This window comes from Dermacentor silvarum, chromosome 3 (assembly GCF_013339745.2).
Source record: "Dermacentor silvarum isolate Dsil-2018 chromosome 3, BIME_Dsil_1.4, whole genome shotgun sequence".
In the NCBI taxonomy this organism is placed as follows: Eukaryota; Metazoa; Arthropoda; class Arachnida; order Ixodida; family Ixodidae; genus Dermacentor; species Dermacentor silvarum.
Genome location: NC_051156.1, coordinates 104,146,491 through 104,172,955, shown reverse-complemented (window position 1 = coordinate 104,172,955; position 26,465 = coordinate 104,146,491). Strand labels below are relative to the sequence as shown.

Here is a 26,465-nt window from a genome sequence, read left to right as displayed (position 1 = left end):
ACCTTCGCCCGCTGTGGCGGCTGCGCTTGCTGCCAGCGTTTTGACAGTCGTTGTCTGCGGTCATTCAGTGTGATCTATTCATGTGTGCTTGTGCGCGCTGACACCACACTTGTTAATTCAGTTAGTAAGCGAATGTGTCCAAGTTTATGCAGCCGATAAAACTACTATCCCTACTCCGAATAGCTCTCTACTAATTTGCTATCGCAATTGATGCTTCGCCTTCCGGGCGAAACTGCAACATTTTTTTTATTGTGATGGCAGTCATATGGAAACTCCAGGCACATTTTTGCTGTCGGTGCCAACAATCGCGGCTCTATCTCCCGCGTTCGAGGCAGGAAAGCGGGGAGGAAACGCGCCGTATTCCGTCATGTGCATGGCGCCGGTGGGAGGGCAGGGAGGGAGGCGGTGCAGCAACTGCACATTGCGCGGCCGCGCGTTCCCTATCTTGAAAGCGATTTGCGCGGGCAGCCTATACCTTTGTGCGCGCTCCGTTATCGTCGCTCATTGTGCGTTGAAACGACACACAGCACGAAGGTTACTTCACTCGCTGTTGCTGCTGCGTTCCTCACACCAGCGTTTCGACAGTGTCCATGGTCATCGAGTGTGATTGGTTCATCTTTGCCTATGCACGCTGACACCATGCTGGTTAAATTATTTTGCAAGTTTATACGACCGATAAAAGAACTATCCTTACTTCGTATAGCTGTCTACGCATTTGCTATTGCAATTGATGGTTCGCCTTTTGGGCGATACTGCGACATTTTTAGAGGCGGCCGCGGAAAAAAAATCGTTCAAACTTTTACTCCGCATAATAAACGCACCCCCCAACTTTACGCATATTTTTGGGGAAAAAAAGTGCATTCATTATGCGAGTAAATACGGTAGATCAAATGTTAAATGAAAGCAATGTGTTCGAATACAGGTCTATTCATACAACTCACTTTCTAGAAGTTTACCTTCTTATTTTTTGAAAATTTTGAACTGTCAAAACAGTATATATCTCTTCTGCCTGTTGTCACAAAAAAGTAGGCCCCTCGGGTTGACAGGGCCTGCTTGAACATTCTTGACTATTCTGCATTATTACCACCACATGAAACAATCAGTTGCACCCCCTCTCACCCCTGTCACTAACACAACACTACACTCTCGTTTTTGAACATTTCGAGTTCTGTGATCATACCCAACAAACCCACTTAGCAATTTCACGGCTGCGCGCTTTTATGAAGCATCCATGGCAGTTGTTGCCTCCACAAAGAAAAGTCACATTGTTGAAAGGCTGGCTCGGGAGACATCCCTTCTTCAACCAATGTTGATCCTTTCGCGTGAATTGAATAAAAAAGCGGCCTCACGCAATGCGAGCGGGGTGCAGCTAGCGAAGCAAAGATCGCCTGGCTCCAGTAGGGGAAAGACAAGCACTGGCGATGGCGGAAACTTGAAGTGAGGTTGTCTATTGATACTCGTCCGCCGCATTGTCCAAGATAGTGTGGCCATCGTGTGGCGGCTAGTGAGATGTGCGACAAATGAGTAAGCAAGTGACAACCTCCCTCCTCCTCCCTTTGGTCCCTTCCCACCGCCCGCTTGCCCGGAAGCATACACCCTTTCCCTCGCCTTCTTGCAACGAACAAGCGAGCGGGCTAATGAGCAACAATACCCCTCCCCCTACTTGTTTACACGAGAGCTCACACACATCAGTCTCGCCGCCACCCCTCTTCGCAACTTGGTTGCCTGAGAGCGCGCACCCTTTCCCTAGGCGCGTTTTCTCGCCTTCCATCCCCGAAGTCCAACTAGCGTTGTACCACTGACCTGCGCCAGAAATGGCCGAAAGAGCCAAAGAAAGCCAATTGCTTTTACCCCACAAAGCCCAAACATCACTTTAAATCAAAGAAAATGAAAACAACTTGTTCATGTTTATTTCTGGCCACGGAAAGTACAATGGTATGAGAAAGTGAAATTATACAGTTAAACCTGCTTATAACGAACCTCCATATAACGAATTCCTGGATATAACGAAGTTTTTCGATTCCCCGCCGTTACTCCATAGAAGCACATGTATTTCAGACCTCAACATAACGAAGTGGCAGCGGGAGACCCCCTCGATATAACGAATTTTCCCCTCCGACCACCTAGAGATTTCGCCCCAAATTTTGTCATTTTTGCGCGAGCAGCAACCGGAAGCACCTTCTCCGCCGTGATGGAATGCGAAGCGAGCGCACGTGTGCGAGGCGGCCCTGCATCCCTCGACCCAGCGATCTTGCCGCTGCGGGCGTGACCTTTCCCCTCCCTTCATTCAAATCTGATCCTGCCGCTTGCTGCAGCTGGCCTAGCCCTCCAAGCCGGCACTCTCTCCTTTTCCAGCTGATGTTGCCGACGCGCTGGTACACACTGTGGCACATCAGACTCGATGAGCGCGGACACGCGCTGTCAAACGCTGGCGCGTGTGGAAGCGCCGCTAGAGAAGCGAGCGAAGTGACCTTCGTGCTGTTGTCTATCACTTCAACGCAAACTGAGCGCCGAGAACACACAGCACGCAGAAAGCTACGAGCCGCCAATGCACCTAAACTGCTAGACTCTGCCCCAACGCAGATCACTTTCAAGATACGGCCTGCGCGACCGCGCGCCGCCCCGCTATCCCTCCCCCCTCGCTCCCTCGCCGGTGCCTCGAGCGCAACGGAAGAAGGCGCGCTTCCTCCCTGCTTTTCTTGCGCGCGCGAGACTTAGACGCGGTCATCGGCTCTCCTCGCATGTTTTCACTCGCACATACAGCATATGGCGCGCGGCGACTGCGTTATCGCCCTTGGACTTTAGGGTACGGCCACGCTAGCGGCAAAAACATGCAGCAAAAACGCGCGGCAACGCGTCATGCCGCGCGCGGCAAGAGCGGCAGGAATCGGGGGTGTTGCGGCGTGCCGCGCGAAATGGGTTCGAGAACCATTTCTGCAGCAAATGCCGCGTGCCGCACGGGCCGGGCCGGGCCTGGGCTTTCGGGTAAGCCCGAGCCCGTGCAGTGCTCTACCATGAACAGCATGCATGCCTTAAGTTTCAGCCTTTTCATGCAGCTCAGAAGCACTGATGAGTTTACGTATTTATAAAATAAATTCATGCTGTTACCCTGCAGTTATTCTTATGTTATAAATGAACAATCACTGCCGATGAAACATTTTCACTGAATCAGAACAAAAACCAGAACAAGAAAATTTTTGGTTTGACACTGTGTTCAGAAGCAGTCTCACAAAGTATCTTGTATTTGTCTTTATTGTATTTGTGAGCGCATTTTTCTTTTTTCATGTTAAAATAGGAATACCATATTAGACCATTGGTACCCATTACACATTATCAAAAATTGGTTTCACACGTCACTTTTGGTGAGCGTTGAACTTGCCTCCAAAGGATGGCTCAAGGCGTAGAGTTTCCTACAAAAATTGTTAGGAAGAACTCCGGCACTAGTGCACAAACATGGTGGCTTTGTGAGTTTGCAAAATTGATTATTTTGAACAAACTACTATTAAATTATAAATGATAAAACTCACAAGGATTATGCTTGCATGCAGAAACTTATTGCCTTTATGTATATAGGAAATGATGATTTCTTAAAGCTTTACAAGTAGACAAACATAATAAATAACGCCACAAGAACGCTGAAGCCACCAGCATGAGGTCAGACAGAACACTTTCTGTAAGAATACGCCATTTTTGGAGGAAACTCTTTGGCCCAAAGGGCGAGCAACAAACTTACTGGGCTCCTCAATCTTGTTATCGAGAGCAATGCAAAAGTTCGCTCACCCTGTATTCTGGGTAAATTTCCACTTGCTTCACACGCATCATGGCAGTACAGCCTAGCTTCCTTTTCTTCTGTGACGAAGATGCTGCCGACTGCTCTGCTTCTGTCACCTGCACAGGCATAATGAGATATGTAACATGAGAGCACCCTTATAAAAATTAGAAAATAAAGAAAAGTTCTAATAGAAATTGTCAATTATTTAAAGGGATACGGACACAAAATCTGAAAATTTTACGAAAATGCTGAAAATAAGTCCTCAGTGTGTGATTACACCGAAAAGAAGTAGTCACTTAGCTCATTTTTGAGCTGATGGCTTTATTTTTGGCATTTTTGTGAGCGCACGCGCCTCACCGCCCGACCCGCGGGAGTTGGAAGGCGTGACGTCACGACACCCTCGTCGGATAGCCAGCCGGCCGGCCGCAGTCATTCGAAGCGCGCCTACGCCGCCATCGCGATCATGGATCCGAGTTCTGGTGCCTCTACCAGCGATGAGTACACGTCTGAAGACTAGGACTATTCCAACTTGGCAAGAAATAATGCCGCTTACGGTTACGAGCCTTCCGCGTCAAGCGATGAAGAAGAGCAGACGGCCGTGGAAGTGCCGGTCAGGTTTTCGCGAAACGTAGCGCGAAGATTTTGCTCTGCACCAGTTACTTATGCAAGCATTATTTGTCATTTCCTCTGTAAAGTTACTTTTTCAAGAGCGCACACAGGCGAGGCAGCTGCAGGGTACTTCAGCACTGTGTGGATGGCTGAATAGTAGTTTATGCCGTCGGCGTGAGCAACTGCTATGAGGTATCAGTACCTCCGAGACTCTCACATCCACTTCGCCAGCCAGCCGACAGATGGCAGCACCTGTCTGGCGTTCTCTCCAGCTTTTCTGCTTTTAGCCTGTGGAGAAGCAGAGCTGTGTGTGTGTCTGCCCAGCGCTCTTCGCTGGTCTGCCCCGCTGCCATGTAGGATTGATCTCGTGAGTAGCGCTCGCTAGCCTTGTATTGTTTTACTATGCTTAGCCAACATTTTTAAAAACATTAATGCTTTCGTGCCCACCCTTGGGCATCTCGCCCCAGCCTCGCCCTCACACTGCTCAAGAAGGCTGTAAGTGAACGAAAACAGTACCGACATCTTTTTCACTTCTCTTTTCAAACGTGCGGCTGATCATTTCTGCCTTGAGTTTTCGTGAGAAGACCGATGGCACACCGTCAGGCCTTAGGCGTTGCCTTTTGGGCGGCATGCCGAGGCTTTTCAGCACAGCTGGGCTGGTCACATAATCATCGTCGATGAAGTGGTCGACGCAAATGAAGTAACTTTTTAGAGGTCTGCAGGCTGGGCGTGATGGCTGACAGGCAGGTATCCAAAGTTTACGCACCTTCTCCTCTCTGGGAAACGTGTGCGACAATGTGTCACGACCGACAATGCTGTTATAGCAGCAAAGTCTGGGCATTTCCTTCCGCCGCGACGAATGCGTCAATACCGAGTGACGACCGCGGAAAGGCGCATGTAAGGTGCACCACCTTTGTGGAGCGCCGATGAGGATAATGTTTCAGACGGACCACGTGCGAATATCGCCGAAAGGGGTTAAACAAACGCTGCAAGGGACCGACACCCCCGAAAACACTGCGACGGCTGTGGCCGACATTGGCCGCGCGTGCGGGTGGATGTTATGACGTCAAATTTCAGCTTCTGCCGGTGGCCACTTAGAGGAAAGCAGCAACAAAAAATAGAAAAAAAAAGATGTTTCTCGTTCTTTTTTTCAATGCAGCTTGTATTCGTCATTTTCAACAGTTCAACTTTTTTTCAGACGCAGAAAACCACCCGCCAACTTTTGTGTCCGTATTCCTTTAAATAAGTCGGTGATAGCTTTCTGGAAATCCATTGCATTACCATGGCATTATGTGGTTGAAAAAGAAACTGACATGATAATCCAGCAGAATTCCAGAAAGCCACTTTGATAATATGACTTTGATAACCATCGTCAATGATTTGTACTAAAACTTGGGTCATGGAGGCGTTAAGCATTGTCGAGAACTTTGTGCTGCTTACTCAATAATCACTACGAGTGTATATGGTACTCGTGTATATAATTAAATGCACAATGTTTATCTTTACGATGAAAGTTTACTTTCTCATTCGTATGGAACGACAACAAGCTGCTTCAACACTAAGTTTCTTCTTTTCCCCCTCAACAAAACTAGGTGTGCATTTCAGAGGCATTTTATTGCGATAGCAATTATATGGACACTCCAAGTAAATTTTCACCGCCGTCGTCGTCACTGTTGGCACTGCCGTGAGGCTCAACATGTATTTAAGTATATGTACACTATATGCCATGCTTTATATGCAGGTTATGTTGCTACACCATTCTATCTCTGAAATTGCTGACACCAGGTCTTACTTTCTTGACTACATTATTCCTCAGAATCTTGAGAATGGCAGCCAACAAACAAATGTCATGAAACAAAGCACTCACAGCACATGCCTTTTATCTTAACTCTTCTCAGAGTATTAAATATCAGAAGTGCAAAACAATATCACAGCTCAAACCTGAAAGTGAAGTAATTTTACTGGCACGGATCTTTACGGGCAGTGTAGTGGCACCTGTGTACATGCCCTACATGGTGTGGTAAAGCTTTCAATGGTGGCAGATAATTTGGCACACCCACGTATATCGCATCCGTGTTGGAACGTCCGTGAAGTTCAAGCACAACATTAAACCTTGCTATCACAGTGAGTGCTTTGTCCTTTTTAGGCTGCACTATCTCCAGACTCGGCCTAAGAAAGAGGTTTGAAACATACCCGAATACAGAAAAGTGGAAGTAAATCGCTAAGAAAGACTGTCTTTAATAAATAAACATCAAACTGTCCAATCGCAGGATTAGAACAGATGACCCCTAGCACAACAGCTCGATCCTCTAACCATTAGGCCATGGGTGCATGCCTCAGTAAACGGAATAGAGCATCCCTAACAATTTCTTGCGTGCAAGCCAGCGCGTTGAGACACTTGGCGCTTTTTATGAACACTCCACCATGATTTTTTGCCGTCGTTAACAATTACACATAAAAAATACAAATTTCTTTAGTTTTAATATGTTTTCCGAATAACATTACATTAGCTGTACAATTTTCCTTTGAGTCAGAATGTGAACGCCAGATGGCGAAAAATGTCCAGGCGTGTCCGTGTTCTTATCACAGACATTGGTGCAGAGAAGCTATACTTTAAGACCTCAGGTTAGACAGCTTCACTTGCTGGAACGAATTAACACAGTCTACGCTGACTATGCAGACCCTGTCGGGTTGCACCATTGCTTTCTTGCACATAGTAGACAAGGTATGTGGCTAGAATAGTAGCTGCCGGTGCGTGGTTTCTGCAGTGAAGCACCGCGTCCCTGAAATCACACAATCATGCCTCCACGTGTTGTCAGATGCGGAAACAATGTGCTGCCGCAGCCGCAGTGCATGCTGCAGCTCAATGCTGAATGCGCCCAGATGTGGTGCCGTAAGAACAGGAGGCCGAGGCTAAGCATCAACATCTACAAAACCCTGCAGTCCAAAAGCGCAAAGCATACCCACACATTGCGGCCGCTACAAGCATGCTGTAGTACGGCATGCTCACATGAGGTCAACACAAAGCAACAACGCTGACAAGGTCCTGTAGTTTTAACCAATTCTTCTCGCGCTCATTGAGTTCTCTGTTCATGTCTCTACGCAAGCCACACCACACGTGTATACTTAGCATATGTTTACTGCAATTCATACTGCCACTACAGCTACGAGCCTTACACTTCGTGTAATTAACACATAGCTATTGCATTCATTGCTTCACCCTTATGACGAAACTTATATTTTCTACATAAACAACATCAAGGGCAACGGAAGAACACATGCGCCACACATCTGGGAAAGTAGTGGTGTGACAGAGAGTGACGCATATGCTGGAACAACTCCAACTGAGGGTGACATTACCAATCCCTGCTGCGCTGCACCTGCCTTGCGGCATCACATGATAACTCTCTCAGCTCCGAAGCACGCACCTAGATTTTCCTCCTTTCACTCTTCACATACTGCTGCTCTCTCCACATCTCTTATCCAATGAAAGCCATTTGTCTGGCCTTAAAATTTACACCAGAAAAGTTAACCAACCCAACTGGCAGTAAGTTTCTTTGCAAACCACCACCAACAACCTGCCACCAGCCCTTCTTCAACTGACGTGGAGGATACATCAGGCCTTATAGATTTATATTCACAAACACTGAACTAATCACTGCCATTGATGAAAAAAACCAAGCAGTGCTCAGCATCTGAACGTTACAATACTGCACAAGTTGTTTAAATACCTAGAAGGAGAGGCCACTGACGCTCTGCTGTGCATAATGAATACAATGAGGACCAAAGGCACTTTTCCACCTAAGTGGAAACACTCAGTAGTAGTGCTCATTCCAGAACCAGGTAAACCTCCGTCAAGTTTTCAGGTCCTCCAAACAACTTCGCTGACTCCAACAATTGGTAAGCTCTCTGAACAAATGCTGAAAACTCGGCTTTCATGGTGGCTTGAACATAACAAATACCATTCAGCTCAGATTGGATTCAGATGATATGTGGGTCCCTAAGATGGCTTCTCTATTTGTGACGGATAATGTTAATCATATCTTGCCTCATAGCTACTTGGTGCAAACAGTGGTGGCAACTCGTATAGATAAGTCGTATGATAATGTGCAACATGAGATGATTTTCAAAAACTAAAATTTAAAAATGGCAGAATTTGGCCTACCTCTTCAAGTAACAAAAGTGGTATACTACTTTTAATGCTGGAAGACATTTTCTGTACATGTACGTGAATTCAAAGTTCAGTTATTTACTCCAAACCGCAATGTGCCACAAAGCTTTGTTCTTGCCCCCTTGCTGTTCAATATTGCTTTCATCCCTCTGGCATACAAGACATCACAAACATAAAATTCTTTATCTATAGTATTGACAATCTGGTCACCTCCAAGGGATCTTGACACACAATGTAAACAGATACAAAATTCTCTTGATGCCCTCAACAGACTGCTGATTTCCAACTATCAACAGAAAAGTCCCACTACACTCGTGCTGCTAACAAGACAGGGAAGAAGTTGCTCTCTGAAACTAGTTTTGAGCTAAAGATTGGCCTGTTGGTCATACCAGAAACTGAAGAGCTACATGTGTCCTCTTGCCACGAGCTTCATTTACCCCCATTTCCTAGGGAGGGGAAGGGCTCTGAATTTTTTTTTCGCCTGAAGCGACATAGATAACACGGTCATAATGCCGAGACCATGATGTCCGAGACCTTTGCAGAATGGCGGCATGCCGCAGTAGTTTCCGAAGTTAACGCTTCCTGCCAACTAGAACACTTCGCTCTCGTGTACAGAATACAGTCATGTCCCGCTCGCAGTAAAATATATCACAAGCTCACGATTAAAAAATGGCGGCTGTGCTTGCAGTTTCGAAATGACAGGTGATCAGAACCGGGTGCCGTTTTGAATGGGCTACATGACGCTGCATTTCGTTCTTTAGATGGACGTTTCTAACGGAAGTTGGCAGCTAGGTGCGGGAACGCACCGGGAACAAAAAATGACACTGAAAATCTGGTTTTCGGATCAAAGTGCTGCCGAATTGTAGCTGCGGATGCCAGCTTCAGTGCGGTTAATCTTTTAGCATTTTTAAGGGCGATTCCATATACAGCGTGTCCCAGAAGTCTTTCCCTGATTACAAACATACAGGAGGCAGTAAATATGACACATAGACACATATCTTTCATCTTGAATTGCATGTGACATATTAAAGTTTTTGTGTGTCACTGTTACTTTGTTACAGGGCCCAGTGACGTAACAACAGCTGAATCGGGCACCATTTGCAAACATGTACTCAAACCAGGAGAAAGCCCAATGTGTCCTCTGGTATCACGAGACGCAAGAACCAAGAAAAGTCCAGAGACACTTCCAGACGGCATACCATAGACACCCACCAGACGTTAAAAGCATCAAGATGTGATATGCAAAGTTTAAGACAACAGGGAGCTTCTGTGATCTCCTTAGAACAGGCAGGCCTGGACCTAGTGCGCAGACAATTCAGACAGTGAGAGACACCTTTGTGAGAAGTCCCAAGAAGTCAGTTTGCAGAGCCTCACGTGAGTTGCAGATTCCGAAGACATCAGTTCACCGCATCCTTTATAAACAACTTCTTTTCCGTGCATACGAAGTCCAAATCATGCAGTCCTTCCAACCAAGGGATTACAGTGCTCGTTATGACTTTGCTGTTGCCAAGCTGGCTGAGATTAAGGACGATGATGACTACATGAAACATGTCCTTTTCTCAGATGAGGCCACATTTCATTTGAACGGTGTTGTCAACCGACACAATGTTAGGATCTGGGGGTCCGAGAATCCCCACGCTGTGTTTGACACCATCAGAGACAGCCCTAAGCTGAACACGTGGTGCGGTCTTATGCACAATAAATTCATAGGACCTTTCTTCTTCAGTGGAATGACAATCACAGCCAATACCTATCTTGATATGTTGCAGTAATTTGTTGTGCCACAGATTCAGGACATTCCGGACTTCATTTTCCAACAAGATGATGTGCCACCTCATTGGGGGTTAGATGTTCATGCCTATTTGGACACACCATTTCCAGGAAGATGGATCGGGCATGGCGGTCCCATCAACTGGCCTCCGCGATCACCGGACATAACAGCACTGTATTTCTTCCTTTAGGGTTATGTCAAGGACCAGGTTTACATAACCCCAGGGAACATCGCAGCGTTCCGGCGCATTATTACTGTCATAACATTCATCCCTCACGAAATATTGAGCAACACATGGGTGGAATGGGAATATCGCCTGGATGTCCTTTGGGCAACGAAAAGAGCACACGTCAAAATTTATTAATTGTGAGGGTGTGCACAAAAACTTAATATGTTACCTGCACTTCAATATCAAAGATATGTATCTATGTGTCATATTTTCTGCCTTATGCATGCTTGTAATCAGGGAAAGACTTCTGGGACACCTTGTATAACGAACTACTGATATAACGACCACTTTTCGTGGAACTATCGAGTTCGTTATAAACAGGTTCGACTGTATGACGTGCGGCTGTTTTGGTAGTGTCGGCTAGACGCTACGGTGCTTTAATGCAGCTTTGAGTCAGCACATCCTGCGTCAGCTGTTCGATTGACAAATTTGCATGGTGATTATTTAGAATAAATAGCAGAAACGTACCATACAGTACCTTGGAATTAGATTTATTCATTTTGTCCGCAAACATTGTCATGTCTAGTAGTGTAGCGTTCCCTTGCCTTTTTCGTCGCCTTTTTCCCTCTCCCGCCCTCCCCCATGTATGCGAGCTGCAAGCTAAGAATGGTAGCTTTCGTGACAGCATTTCGTGATAGCATTGGTTCAACCCATTCTCTGCCTCCTCTCTACCATTCTATCTACCTCCCCTCAGGACTGTTGTGCGGGAGTACAAAGGTAAGCCCTGCAGTTTCTGCAATGCTCTTGTGGGGAGGGAGGGGGTCTCGGATAATTACAGCAGTCAAGAGGATATTGTGGCGAGCCCAGGGAGCTCTAGAGGACATTCTGCAACAATGGAAAAGTCCAAACGAGTTTCTTGCCTCACCTTTCCTCTCTGCCATGCTCCTGCCATGTACATACACGCTCGAAACCTTGCCAGAAAGCAGCAGCAGTGTAAAAAGTGAAGGGAGTGGCAAAGATGGCTTTACTTTAGACAGTTCAAGCAGTTAGGATTGCTCAAGTAATCATTCAGGTGGCCGTAATAACTGCACGTGGTTAGGCAGCTAGTTTGAGCTAACAGCAGACTCTGAAAATAGAGCAGTGCGTTGGAGTGCCCACAGTGGGAAGCTCCATGTTTTCGTAATTGTGGAAATGAAAAACAAGCCTGTAAGCTGTGTGATGTCAGCTCTGAAGCATACCTGCAACTGTCGAGTAGAGTGCTGAATGAACCGGCACGAACATTGCTTGCAAGTACTATTGGCAGCTGTGAAGTTGCTGTGAATCAGAGCTGTCCCACATTGAGTGATATGATAGTGCGTCACTGTTGCTGGGACAGTTGTGACACTGTGTTCATGGACACATTGCCAGTATCATGGAGGGTTCTGACGTTGCAACGTTTCATTCGAGTAGCCTTACTGATTACCATTCTCACTGCAGGAAAAGGTTCAAAGATCGGAAGTAGGGCAGCGAGGCCAAGAGAAAGCAAGCGCAGCGAGAAAAAGTGCACGCTGATGATTTTGAAATGGTGATGATGACATAACGGCTCGACAATAATGTGATGACGAGCGTATGACGACGATAGCGTGGCAATGATATAACGATACAGTGTGAAGACAACAGGTGAATTTCTTAACAAAGCTGGAATGGCAACAATGGAATGACCACAATGGCATAACGATGACGGTATCACAATGACTGCACAACAGCTGTATGATGATGTAATGACGATGGCTTGACAATGGAGGCATAATCACAATTAAATGACAGAATGATTACGATGGAATGACAAATAACTGATGTTGATGGAATGACAAAGGCAGTATGACAACAACAGTATGACGCCATTTCTGAAATGACGACGGTGGTACGATGAGGGCGTGACAGCGATGGGATGATACCACTGCATGATCATGATAATGTGATGACTGCATGATGAGTCGGATAACAAAGCTGGAATGACGATGATGGAACGACCACAATGGCATCAAGACCAATAGCACAGACTCAGTGGCCCAAGCTAGCAGACAACTGTGGTATATGTGTCGCCCTCTGTGGGAGCTAGTGCAATCCTGTTTGAATATGTTATGCGCTAGTTCAGCCAGATGGCACATCACACCCACTCAAGTGTATGTGCGGAACCAATGAGAAAAGGACATCTGTCGGGGGGAGTCTTGGTGGAATAAAAAGCAGCTGGTCGGCCCAGTTTGTGTGTGGGTTTTCCGTGAGCCAGCAGCATTCTCTTCTCTCCCGTGTCGGCGAGCCGGGTGTTCGCCGCGCGGTCTCCAGACGCCGGGCCCCCCACCTGCCGCCACCACCACAAGTTTGGCGACGAGGATAGGATCCCGCTCCAGTTCCAGCTGAAGTACGGGGATCCAACGAACTCCGTGAGTGGAACGTTAGTTTTTTTTTCCTTCTGCATGGTCTGAAACTTGTGTCGACGTACTTGACGTCCTTAGGCCTAACCGCCGAAGCCTACTATGCATCTCTTCAAGCCTTTGTCTCCTCTTGCTGCTTCAAGTCCTGCTTGTCTCCACACCCTTCATTCCTCCTCAGCATGGCTTCCTTCGCCCTCACTCTACCTGTGTTTCTCGAGTTACCTGGCCCGCCGCCAATACCGTGGTTGAGATGGAAAAAACTTTTTCAGGCCCATCTAGAGGTGGCAGGCAGCGGCGAATGGAAGGACACGCGACGAGCATCCGCACTCATCAGCGTGCTGGGACGAGAAGGTCAGCGCCGGTACTTTGCGGAAGAAGAACAGGAAGCGGCAAGACATTCGATTGGAGAAGCTTCAGCGGCAGCCATTACGGATCCGCCCGAATTGGAGTTTAGAAAGCTGGTGCTGCTACTTGACAGGTTATTCGCCGCATCGATAAATGTGTTGGCTGACACACGAGTTCCCGAGCCGAAAACAACTTGCGGGAGAAGAGTTTCTGGATTTCGTTACTGTGTTGAAGGAAAAGGCAGTACAGTGCAACTTTGGAGCAACATATAACGAGCGCGCCCGAGACCAGATAATCCATAGTGTAGCAAATGACAGCGTTCGCGAGAAGCTGTTGGCCCATGGGGAAAGCCTGTCTCTCGACAAGGCGGAAGAAAGTGGCCGCTCGTTAGAAGCATTAAATCAAGCAAACCGTGCATTCCGTACGGAAAACGTACAAAAAGTTGAAACGTCTCAACATGGCGCCCACTCAACATGGCAAGATGGTTGACTTCTTCTGAGAGGCCGACAAGATGGCCGACTTCCGGGAAGCCGTCAAGATGGCAGTCACTTGTCGCGCGGCTCCTCCGGGACCCGTGGTGACTCACAGCCCCTGGTAAACCGACAGTATAAGGACCAGGTTGAGAAGAAAATTTTCAGTTCTGAACGTCACACATGCGATCGGTGTAGCAGCACCAAACATATAGCGTACAACAGGAATTGGCGAGCAAGAGATCGGCGCTGTAATGCCTGCCACACGTTGGGTCATTTCGCCTCAGTTTGTCGCAAGTTCTGAACAACTGTGCAACGAGTCTCTTCTGCAGAAACTTCCGCAAGTACATCGTCTTCGTCAAGATGCGCAGATCAGCTGGCTGCGTCTGTCTTGACCGTCAGTACCGTTGCGACAAAGAAAGACCTGGAAATTGAAGTCTTAGTTAGTGGCGTCTCCATGCGACTGATAACAGATACGGGAGCATTGGTGTCTTTGATGACTTCAGAGGACTTCAAACGCTACTTGAGCGACCGACACATGTTCTCAAAAACATCAGTGGACCTGCGTACTTTCCCCAAGCAGCGCATCGACATTCAACATTTATTTCAAGCCACTGTCCAGTTTTGTCTGAGGTCATGCTCCGTCACGTTCCACCTAACCACTAAAGGGACATCGCTGCTGGGACTTGACTTTTAGCAACTATGTATACAGATTGACGGTACGTCGTTGACGCGTCGTCTGGCTTCACTTCGTTCAGTGCAGTGCCCTGCAGGTGTACCTCTGGGTTTTGATCACCTCTTCAGCGGCGAGTTGGGTCGCGTCAAAAACTTCTTGCACCGAGTTCATCGGTGGCAAGGCGTGACACCAGTATCTTCAAAGCTTCGCAGACTACCCCTGGCCCTCCGCAACCAGGTGACCAATGAACTGCGACGTCTCGAGGAAACGTCATTGAGCGCGTCGAGGCTTCAGAGTGTGTGTCCCGACTCGTCGTCGTACAAAAAAAGGATGGAGCCATCCGGCTCTGTATTGACCTACGGGAACCGAATAAGGCAATTATCATTGATGGTTATCCATTGCTGCATGTTGAAGAATTGTTACATATGTTTCATGGTGCAACGTATATCTCTAAGTTAGACTTAGCGTCTGCTTATCATCAGCTGTTACTTGAAGAGGATAGTAGAGACCTCACCACATTCATAACTCATGAAGGCTTATTAAGATTCAAGCGTGTCTGCTTTGGCTTGGCCTCTGCGCCAGCTGTTTTTCAAAAAATGATGTCTCAAATTTGGCAGAATTGCAAGAATGTTGTGTGCTCCCTTGACAACATTTTGGTGTGGGGTAAAACACAATCCGAGCATGACGCTAATTTGAAAGAAGTCCTAACTTCATTTTAAACAGTATGAAGCTGAATAAAAAATGTTTTTTTTTTTCAGTCAGTGAACTTAATTTTCTGGGGCATAAGATTTCAGCTGAAGGCATTGCGCCTATGGAGAGTAAGGTTAAAGCAATCCTGAATGCTCCTGCTCCTACAGACATTCAGTAATTACAATCTTTTCTGGGACTGGCTGGCTATTATGCCAAGTTCATTCAACATTATGCGGATCTAGTAGAACTGCTCCGTCTCATGCTCAGGCAAGGGCAAAGTTTTTGTTGGTCTGAAGATGCACAACGCAGTTTCAGCCAGTTGAAAGCGCGTCTTACATGTTCTCCTGTTATCAAGATGTTTAATCCTGAATCACTTGTGATAGTCACGACTGATGCATCTGATGTTGGTTTAGGTGCCGTTATACAGCAACCGTATGATTCTAAACTTGAAACTATAGCATTTGCGTCTAGAACTCTGTCATTGACAGAAAGAAAATAATCTGTAGGAGAGCGTGAAACCCTAGTTTGTTTATTCGCATGCAAAAAATGGCACGTTTACCACTGAGGTAGACGCTTCACTCTTAGAACTGACCATCAAGCTGTAGTTGCTTTGCTGGCCGCTGGTGACTCAGGTCCTCGGCCTCTTAATATTTCAAGATGGTCAGCCACACTTCTTTACTACAATTTTCGGGTTGAATATTGCAAAGGATCAGAAGATGTAGTAGCTGATGCCTTGTCTAGGCTTCCAGTACAGGATTTCCAAAATATAATTCAGGATGACGAAATAGTGTCTTTGGTCACTTCGGTTGTCGATAAAGTACAACTTGCTACAAGTTCCGACGATACACTGCAGAAAGTCATTAAATACCTGTCCGATGGTTGGCCTCATAAAAAAAGCATACCCACTGCTTTGACAGCTTATCTACATGTGAATGAAGAACTGTCTTACGTAGACGGATTACTCATGCGTGATCGTGTGGCCAGAGGTTAACCAGTGTTCTCATACCTACATTTCTTCAGTTGGCACATGAGAACCATCAAGGCATAGTACGTACTAAGCAGCTTCTCCGTGAACGCTATTGGTAGCGTCAAATGAATAGCATTGTAGAATACGTAAAGCATTGTCACATATGTCTGTTGGCAGATAAGTTGGCAAAGCCTCATGTAGCTCCGTTACAGCCAGTAGAATGGCCACAAGGACCTCAGCAGAAGTTGGGGATGGACATGATTGGTCCACTAAACACGTCCTACCCTAGGTACCTCATCACATTTGTTGATTATTATTTGAAGTGGCCAGAGGTACTTGGTACTAATTGCATCTCTACGGATGATGTCATTAAGCTCCTCGACTGGGCTTTCAGTCGTGAAGGATTATCAGAATCTATAGTCACGGACAATGGTCCACAGTTTGTCTCTAATCAATTTCAGGAGTACGTAAAGGAAAGAGAAATTACTCATTTTTTCTCCTCGAACTATTATCCTCAGGAAAATGGTCAAATAGGTTCAACCGAGCCGTTAAATAGCACTTGCAGGTAGCCAGGCTAGACGGGCGGAACATTTTAAAAAGTGTTACAGAATTTTTAGGCTCATATAGGGTCACACCACATGCTGTGACTGGTCTTTCCCCTGCTTCCCTACTTCATGGTCGTAAACCCCGGTCAAAGGTAGATATCAGTAACTTTAGGTTACGTATTAATGTAGTAGAACCGCACAGTTTTTCTCAAGTTCGAGATAAGGTTGCACAGAAACAGTGGAAAACGAAGCAGTATGTAGATAAATTGAGAGGTGCTCAGGCAACTCGTATCAAGATGGGAGACACTGTCAAAATAAAACTTAGCAGGAAAGGCTTTTTCAAGTACAGTAAACCTCTTACTGTGAAGGCCCAGATAGGACCATCTACTTTCATACTCAGTGATGAAAAAAAGTGACTTTAGTACCAAAGGATTCAGTAGCGCAACATTCTCCCGAGAATGTTCAGGTATTCTGTACAAGTGATAGACTTTTTACACTCGTTTTCAAATTTGGATAGTCATTCCGATGGCTCACCTACATCTAGTAATAATGAACAGCTAAGTAGTTCATATGACACTACCACTTCCGAGTCGCTACAGTCAGAAGTATCTTTGATTCCATGACGAAATCGGTAGCTCCACAGGACCTGTTGGGACGTCAAGAGGAGCCTCCTGGGCAACCCTCTTCTGTTGTTCGCGACACCAACATTGAATTTTCAAACCCAGCGGAGAGAAATAGTAGTGGGACGACAGGGTCTTTGAAGTCGACAAATGAGTCGCAAAACGCAAAGTTCTTCCGAGGTACGCACGCGTCCCCGTCGGATTAAGAAACGGTCTCAGTGGCTTCGCGATTTTGTTTCTTAAGCGTATGGTGTAGTGTCTTCTCCAAGATAGCGCGGCTAGGGGCCTCGCCGTGACACCAGAGCGATAGTGTCATACTTTCTTTTTCTGGGTGGTACAAGTGTACGATGCATTTCCGTTTGTTGTGCAGTGCATTATATTTCATACAATGTATTCTTATTTGTACTCTTTATTGCAAGTGTGTAGTGATGTGAAAAAATGAATGTGTATCGGTGATGTGAGGTGAGGCCAGTTCAGGCACAGTACATGCCATAGACTGATACGTCAAGGACTTCGTGTATGTGTTCTGATGCCTTCAATAACTGGTGTGTTTTCGTATTGCAAACTTGGGAGGGCCACATTTATGGTCTTAAGCAGTCCACCCTGATGTACTTCTCGCAAACTGTCACTTTCCTTTTTCCCGAAGGGGAGAATGTGGTATATGTGTCGCCCTCTGTGGGAGCTAGTGCAATCCTGTTTGATTATGTTATGCACTAGTTCAGCCAGATGGCGCATCACATCCGCTCACATGTATGTGCAGAACCAATGAGAAAGGACATGTGTCGGGGGGAGTCTTGGTGGAATAAATGGCCGCTCATAGGCCCAGTCTGCGTGTGGTCTGCGTGTGGGTTTTCCGTGAGCCAGCAGCGTTTTCTCTCTCGTGTTGGCGAGCTGGGCGTTCGCCGCGCACTCTCTGGACACCAGGCCCCCCGCCCACCGCCGACACAATAACAACTTGGGTCACTGGATCAGCATAAGAAGCTAGATAGACTCAACGTGCCTGAATTATGCGAAGAGTGCTAATCGCCTTAAAATATACACATATCTTTTGTTATTGCAGATACCATTATTAGACTTACCTGGCTACTTCCTGGACCCTGCAATTTCTTCAGCTCCCAGCCGAAGATGCAGCTTCTCTTTGAGTTCCGCAAAACCGTGAACGGAATGTTCTCGTCCACAACAACGTCTCCACGCCGACTGGCCATAAGCAGTCTCCCTACGTAGGTGAAAATAGGTATCGTTTGTAGAATGAAAGTTTATTCTCTCGTGGTGCCAGGGACATGATGGAATGAGAGCCTTGTGAATCAGATGCTAAACTTTTTTGTTTTTTTCTTTATAGGAGGGAGGAGGAAAGAGAAAAATGGCAGGGAGGTTAACCAGAATAACTGTCCGGTTGGCTACCCTACACCGGGGAAATGGGAATACAAAGATGACAAGGAGAGAGAGGAGGGAACGAGAGAAAGAAATTAGCGGCGACTTCGCCGACGCGTGTGCTATTGCACTATTAGTCAGACGTTCATACAAGCCCGTCGTCCTCAAGAAGCACAAAAGTGCCGTCACCACTTTGTGGGCCGACAAGTGATGGGGGCGGTGTTCCAGCAGCACCTGCACGAAAAGCGGCAGATTGTCCAGTTTTTGTAGCGCGTTAGCAAGCTTTTCCCTTTCTGAGGCATATCGTGGACAGTGGCACAGCAGGTGGTCGATAGTTTCTTCAGTGCCACAGACCTCGCATGCTGCACTGTCAGTCCTTCCAATCAATGTAGAGTATGCCCTTGTGAAGGCAACTCCTAACCAAAGGCGACTGAGCAGCGAAGCTTCACGTCGAGAAAGTCCGAATGGAGGTCGGAGTTGCAGTGAGGGGTTTAATCGATGTAGTCATGTAAGTCTTAAGTTTGGCGAGTTCCACTCGGTCAGTGAGGGACTGCATGCCAGGTGTCGAAGCTGCCTTGCGGCGTCTGTCCCCTTTTTCTTTAAATGTAATCTAGAGATACATTGGCGTGGCGAAGACAAAACGAAAGGAGACAGCCTTATTCTATTTAAGTAGGCGAATGAAAGAGATACATATTACACAAGCCTTCCCTGTACGGTCATCCACACTTTCGTTTAGAGCGCTCAGGCTCGGCTGCAGAGCAAGGTAGTGGTTATACAGTAGCTGCTAGATTCAAGGAACCGGAACGAATACTGTGTTGCCCGGACGTCCTTGTGAATTACGCTGGCCACACTGTCAGATATCTCTTTTAAGCCGGTTAGCAGCAAGATTTTTTTTTTTTGTTCATTGCAGCGCGCCTATCCAAGGCTCGACTGACTAGATTGACTAGCTTGGTTGTAGGCGGGCTGTGACATTACCGTTTTGCTTGGCAGAGTGCTCGGTCCGAAAGGTGATGTTTATCTGGGCTAGGTCATGCAGAAAGTCCGTGAATGCCTCCAGAGACTCCGTGTAGCCCGTCCACAGGCTGCCCCGCTTTCGTAATCCACGTAGGTGCCTCTTCAGCACATCTGCCTCGGCCTCCACAGGGTCATTGCAGTCGGTCATAGTGAGGCGCGGCGTTGACTACGCTGTGCTTGCGAAGCGACGCCAGTAATGCAGGGTGCCGAAGGTAAGCTCACGCTTTCACGAACGCAGCATGCACTCTCCCAACTGACTTTACGCGTTTTTACGCTAAACAACTTTACAAAGCACCGCGGCAGTTAATCATCATGGTTTTGTTCTTTCCTCCATGGTAATTGGTGTCGACGGGTGTTGACAGTCATTTGACAGTGCTCCTTGGTGTTGATGGCAGTGGCTGCGGCACCGCTTTTGCAAGTACCAAGCACACGCATATCATAGAATAAAAGAACCAACTCGCATATGACAGACAGACTAGAGAAAAATGAAAAAGAATGATGTTTGCCGTAAATCTGCCGTTGAAGTTCGCTGGTTCGCTCCTCACCATTTTTCTCATAACGGCTTGGAGATGCCCTCGAACATGGAAGCATTACGGCCATGGTTACGGCAAGCTGGGTTCTTTGCAATCTTGGAGGCCATGCAAAACTTTCATGAGACGTGCAGAACTTTCGGAGGCCATGCAAAACTTTCAAAAACATGACACATCTGCGTTTTGCGCTTGGCTACTTGCGTCAGCAATCCAGAATCCATGGCCAGCCATATCCGTATGATGGCTGAAAGCTGACGCTTGCACTGTAGCGGCCGCTTCTCAAAACGTCAGTTTTGCCCGTGTTGGCCTGCTGTCGTGGCACGTTTTAAGTGCAAAAATGGGCGCCGACAAGTACAGCATTTTATTGCCTACATACAACGAGAGAGAAAACTTGCCAATTGTGGTTTGGCTTATTGACCACTACATGTCTGAAAGGTGGGCTGTCCACTTTCTTTTGACACGTCCGCACCAGCAGTTCGCGTGGCCAAGCGTTGGCGGCACATGCCGCTTTTTTTTTTTTTTTTTTTTTTTTTCATGGGTTACGGGCTGTTAGTTCTAAATACACTATACCGAAGTTTCACGCATTTAGACCGGGGAACGCGGTACAGTTCAGGCCGCAAGTTTTCGTCAATCATTCTATGCTAGTCAGAGTCAGTCACCGTTTTCAGCTTTCTGTGATACTTTCGAAATCGTAGTTTTGCAAGTAGTCTATATAAACTCTATTGTGCTGCATCAGTTGTTGATTGTTTTAGTCAAGATTTGGTTTAGTTATGCTGTTGTGGGCGTGTAGGTAATGCCCAATAGAATTGTGAAACTACCAACTGTTTCTTCCGAAAGTGTACTATGGTGAAAGTCTTACTATATGAAATATAGCGAATGCGGCACTATCTAGCGATCTCACCAAGAAAAAATGTGTGTGCTTCTGTTTTATAAGATTCACAGTTTCTTGAGCTCTCGGCTGCAGGCGCTGCATATAACATCGACCGCAGATTCGATATAGCTTTGTTGTAGACAGGACGTCTGTCACTGTTATTGCATGCAAAGAGGCTGTAATTGCCAATCGGTTTCGTTGTTCACAGCATCATACAGTTCAGGCTTTTTTTTTGTGTGTGTGTGTGTATAATTCGCAGTTCTAAAAGCAGCACACTTGTATACAGATGAACGGTCATGGAAATAAACATAAGCCCCTGTATTTGTCTGCTTCTGTATTCATCCGTGTGTCTAAAAGTGCGCTTCTATTACAATAGTAAGGCAACTAGCCCACCGCTATCTTCTTAACATGTATATAATTCATTTTATTGGCACTATAGTCACATTTACACCTTGCACATAACTCCAGAGTCACATTATTATATGAAGACACATCTGCGTTTCAGGCAGTAGCGAAGGGAAGATGGATATAGGAGTGAACAGCTTTTAGTCAACAGTTTGTAAATAAAAGCTTAGGGCACAATGTATCAGTACACAATGGACGCAAATGAATTATGTGCATAGAAATATTCATCTTTCACTGCAGTTGTTTCTAATGTTAGTTTTATTCTGCGCGTCAACGCCTCATACTAAAAAATGATTGGCCATACTCCTACACTAGAGCTGGCAGTGCTCACTGAGTGGCTGTGAAATTCAACTGGCGACGTTTCGGCGATCACTGTCGGTGATAGTATCGCTGTAAGGTGCGCGCTGATTGGCTAGTTGAGCGAAATCAGATGATCTGATTGGCTGGTTGAGCACTGTGTCACGCAAAGGCGATAGTATTGCCAAAAGCGATTTTCCGAGAATACATTCTCTGCAGAGCACGAGGTCACAGGTTCAAGTCCCAGAGGCAACAGCCGCATTTCTATGGAAGCTGAATTCAAAACAGCATCCATGTTAAGATTTTGGTGTAGATAGTAGTACGACACCTCTCACTGCGTCTCATTGTAAGATTGGGAGTGGAACCGTTTAACTTAATCAGTATAAATCCTCCACTAGAGATACCTGCCCTTTTTCTCGGATAATTGACTACTGTTCGGAATAAAAGTAACATTTAGTCAGAATGTGTGCATAGGAAGATTTAGTTGAAAGTTCAGCTCTTCTCGGTGTGATCAACTTCGTTACAAGTTGCTATTTTCAACACACCAATAACAAGGAACACTAAAAAAAGGACACTAGAAAGAAATAAGTTAACCTGAGCAAGTAAATTATGCTTCTGGAATTCATTTTATTGACACTGTAGTTGCATTTGCAACCTGCACCTAACTCCTGAGATTTCTTAGTCACAGAGTGCACCAAGAGGCACGTAAATATCGGGAAATATATTGTTTCACAATTACATATATTGCAAGCGTGTAAATGGGCCTAATAGACGGGAACAAAAGAAAGGACAAGATGTGTCTTGCTCTTTCTTTTGTTCTCATCTCTTAGGCACATTTACACACCAGCGATGCTGAACAAACTCGCCAACTAGCTTTGTTGACATATAATATCGTTGGTGTCACAGTCTGAGTGCAGATTGAAATTTGGAAGTGCTGCCTAAATGTTTTTGGCTTAGCATATTTTTATGCTGTGGAAATAGGGTAAGATTGATAGGACCAGTCTTAGAGAGCTTTAGTGTTAATGACCTTTTTAAATGTTGTATAGTTTTACAAATCATAACCAGTTTCACTCATATAGATCCTCTTGCATCCAATTCTTTGTGGGTTATGAAATTTCTTATGTTTACTGCTCTTCCCTCTTTTTGTGCATTTGCAGTGGCTATGATTTCGAAATCATCGTGATTGATGATGGAAGCCCAGACAACACACTCGAAGCAGCCCAACAGCTCCAGAAGATTTACGGGAGCGACAAAATTGTGAGTTTTACATTCTATACTCCTGACTTGGTTCTGATACTATGTGCTGAAATACCCACAGCAGACGAACACTCTCGGAAATAAGCATCATTCTGAATGGCCCAATGGAAAAGTTAAGCCCTGTGAATCTGAGAATGGCCTATTTGACATTGGGCTAATGAAACCAGTCTGGCTGCTTGAACTGATGAATCACAAAAGAAAGCATGCAGCTAGATGTCATTGTTAGCAGGGTTTTCGACGAGAGTTTCAATGTGGATGGATTGGTGCGACATCATAAAATATTCAGCAGTACAAGCAGGAACACGAACACGAAAAAGCACAAACATGCACACACACACACAGCACTGTTTTATTGCGATAGGAATTATATGGACACTTCAAGCGGATTTCTGCCGTCACTGTGAAGTTCCGTATTAAGTCCAAGCGCGATAAAATCGTCGCCGCGCACCGTATGCGCGAGTGAAAGCGCGCGGGGGACGCACGTTGTCACGGAGAGCGAATGCACGGCGGAAAGCAAACGCGACTTCCATCGCGCGAAAGGCCATGGGGGTATGGGAGGGAGGGAGGCGGGGCGACGCTGTGCTGCGGCACCAAATGCATATCTTGCAACTGGGCGCAAGGGGAACTGGCCACTCAATCCTCCCACGTGAAAGGAGGAAAGCGGGAAGGCAGCACGGGGAGGGAGGGGGGGGAGGCGGCTTCTACTCAGCCAACAACCGCACTTGTACTTTGCCCGGCTGCGGCGGTCGCTCGCACCGTCTCTTAAAAGCGATCTCCACACGGCTCTGACCTTTGTATGCGCTGTGCGTTCGCCGCTCAGTTTCCGTTGAAGTGATAGACCGCATGAACCTTCGCTCGCTACGGCAGCTGTGCTTGCTGCCAGCGTTTTGACAGTGGTCTGCGGTCATTGAGTGCGATCTATTCATGTTTGCTTGTGCGCGCTGACACCACGCGTGTTAATTCAGTTAGTAAGCGAATGTGTCCAAGTTTATGCAGCCGATAAAACTACTATCCCTACTTCGAATAGCTCTCTACTAATTTGTTATTGCAATTGATGCTTCGCCTTTCGGGCAAAACTGCGACACTTTTTTGTACAGGTAGTTCAGTCCATTGAATTTTAAACCATTGTTTTCAAGGCCTTCACTGACCTTGAATTGTTAGCATTCCTTTAAAACTCCCTAACTTTTTGTTAGGGGTCATAGTTAAAGGTCAACATGGATGTTACAAAAGAAAAATTGCAAAAAAACAAGCTAGAACTGAGATTATTCAGTGCAACACAAAGTACAGTTGACCAGTGCATGCATGTACAGTTTTAATAAGAGTTGCACGTGAAACGAAGGCATTTAGTGCAGCATAACTAGTACATGGGCACAGAGGAAGAATGTGTGTCAGTGTTGTTGTTCTTCCTCAGAGTCCAAATACTAGTTGCACTATGTACACTGAATGCCTTTGTGATGACACGCAACAAGCCTGATATTGCAACCCTGATTGGCTGCATGTGAAAGATGGCGTAAGTGTATAAAATTTAGTATGGGGCTGCAGTGACAGATGCAAGCCCCATTTTGTGCTGCACAGGGCAGGTGATGGGTTGGCGGAAACTGCATAAATTGTCTCACAGTAAAACGCTCTGCAAGCATGCTGTCTTACCTGCCGTGATGCCTTAACAGTTATGGCATTTGCCCGAAATTGCTGGCCATGACCATGGCATTTCGATCTGTATGAAGCTGCTTGTGACTGAGATTTGGATGCAAGCTGAGGAATCCCAGTTGGTCGGAATAATCTGGAGCCCTTCTGTGCATGATCTCGTTATCGACGCATTTTGCTCCAGGGCTTTAAACCACATGAATCAACCACACACCATGGCAGGCAGCAGAAGAGCTTGTAAACAAAGCGTTGTTAAAATTAAACCGTTGTTAAGTGTCTTGGACCCGTGTCACATGGCATACATAAGCGACTGTTTTCTTGCTTTTAGTCTCATTTGTAAACAAGGCTCCAGAATGTTAACTTTAGTAAATCTTTCGTGGTTGGTACCTTGTTTTATTTCATCTAAGCGTTGTTAGCACCATTAATGCAAGGAAAAAAACTTATCACGCACTTGCAAAAAGGGATCTGAACAAAGGCATTATCACAAAAAATGGTCTTGCAATGCAAATCCACGCATATTTTAAATATTTACATATGTATAATAATAATAGTAATATTATTATTATTATTATTATTATTACTGTGGAATCTCGTTGATACGATCTTCACAGGAACCAGAAAATAAAGCATATCATCCAAAAATCGTATTATCCGACCTATTATGTATTTTTTCTGGCTTTGGCAAATGTTAGTAAGGAAAACCGTTCTTGATGCTATTTCTGTCATCTGCACACATGCCTTGCCATGTCAAATATATTTAAAATTTTTTTTAATTTGAACCATTTTCACCTACAGTGGCTGCTAAACTGTGCCCTGAAGTGCCAGTGGGATGAGATATGTTCCAAGTAAAATTATGTGGTGTGATGTATTACTTTTGGGGCAGTCTGTCTCTTGGCCACAAATCTCTGTGGGTAATTGGCATACAGGCAAACACTGGTGCATGTGTGTCTTTCCTTCAAGGTACTGAAACCAAGAGAGAAGAAGCTTGGTCTTGGGACTGCATACATTCATGGCTTGAAAAGTGCCACAGGCAATTTCGTTATCATTCTGGATGCAGACCTGTCTCATCACGTAAGTTATGTTACGTTTCTTTTACTGCAAAAATTGCAGCAAAACCCATCTCGCAATGAATGTTTACATTATTGCAATTCGCATTCAAGCAATGTAGCAACGACACACCGTATTGCTGAAGACACCTTTATTTACAATCTGTATTGTGGCAAAGAGGCTAAGAGTGCCAATCACGTTAATACACTAACGGGCCACATTAGACTTCTGTGTCTACACATTCAGACGCTACAAAGAATGCTTCAGTAAACGCAGCCTCCATACCACAGCCAGTTTTGCCCCACGGGCACTTTACAATTAGCGTTCAGCATTTCTCACTCGTGGCAATGTGGCTTTAGAGTCAGTACAGAAAAAAGCTGTTAGGTTCATCTGTCGTCGTTATGATAGATACCGTATTTACACGATTGTAAGTCGACTCGAATGTAGGTCGACCCCCCCAAAATTGCATGTCTCAAAAAAAAAGGGGGGGGAGAAAAACCACGCGAGTGCATTCACACAAGGGAAATTTATTGACGGGGTTGCTAAGACTACTCATCGTCACTAGAGTCGACCTCACTAGCACTGCTGCCGTCATAGCTGCTGTGGTCCCACAGCACGTCGTCATCAAGTGCGAGTCCACACTTCGCGAACGACTGCACCATGACATCGCGAGGTACAGCCACCCACGCAGAGAGGACCCACCCGCACACAGTAGCCAGGGAGGCCAAATTTCCTCGTGCTGAAGCCGCCACTGCCGCACCACACGTTCACTGACTCCAAACTTGCGTCCCGCTGCGCAGTTGTTAGTTT

The 26,465-nt window shown here is 46.0% G+C and overlaps 2 protein-coding genes across 3 annotated transcripts in view; one reads left to right on the top strand and one right to left on the bottom strand.

The window, feature by feature from the left end:
- Positions 1-20,217, bottom strand: part of LOC119445647 (uncharacterized) — a 32,261-nt gene extending 12,044 nt beyond the window's left edge. The window contains exons 1-3 of one of the 2 annotated variants that reach the window (XM_049663489.1): positions 19,566-20,217; positions 18,299-18,435; positions 3,781-3,888 (exon numbers count right to left, since the gene is read on the bottom strand). In XM_049663489.1, coding sequence (XP_049519446.1) covers positions 3,781-3,888; positions 18,299-18,435; positions 19,566-19,752 — 432 coding nt within the window. In that variant the 5' untranslated portion in view covers positions 19,753-20,217. The remainder of the gene's footprint in view (positions 1-3,780; positions 3,889-18,298; positions 18,436-19,565) is intronic. The other variant, XM_037709924.2, reaches the window with a different exon arrangement.
- A 137-nt stretch (positions 20,218-20,354) lies between these two features.
- Positions 20,355-25,940, top strand: LOC125943924 (dolichol-phosphate mannosyltransferase subunit 1-like). The gene is made up of 3 exons (XM_049663490.1): positions 20,355-20,569; positions 22,865-22,964; positions 25,569-25,940. Exons 1-3 carry the CDS (start codon positions 20,472-20,474, stop codon positions 25,923-25,925), a joined length of 555 nt encoding a protein of 184 aa, XP_049519447.1. The 5' UTR covers positions 20,355-20,471; the 3' UTR covers positions 25,926-25,940.
- The last annotated feature ends 525 nt before the right edge of the window (positions 25,941-26,465 follow it).

Coding starts and splice junctions, on each gene's coding strand:
- LOC125943924 (XM_049663490.1), top strand. CDS start 20,472: ATGGGCGCCGACAAGTACAGCATTTTATTGCCTACATACAACGAGAGA. Junction 20,570..22,864: donor GACCACTACATGTCTGAAAG/GTGGGCTGTCCA, acceptor GTGCATTTGCAG/TGGCTATGATTTCGAAATCA. Junction 22,965..25,568: donor TTTACGGGAGCGACAAAATT/GTGAGTTTTACA, acceptor CTTTCCTTCAAG/GTACTGAAACCAAGAGAGAA.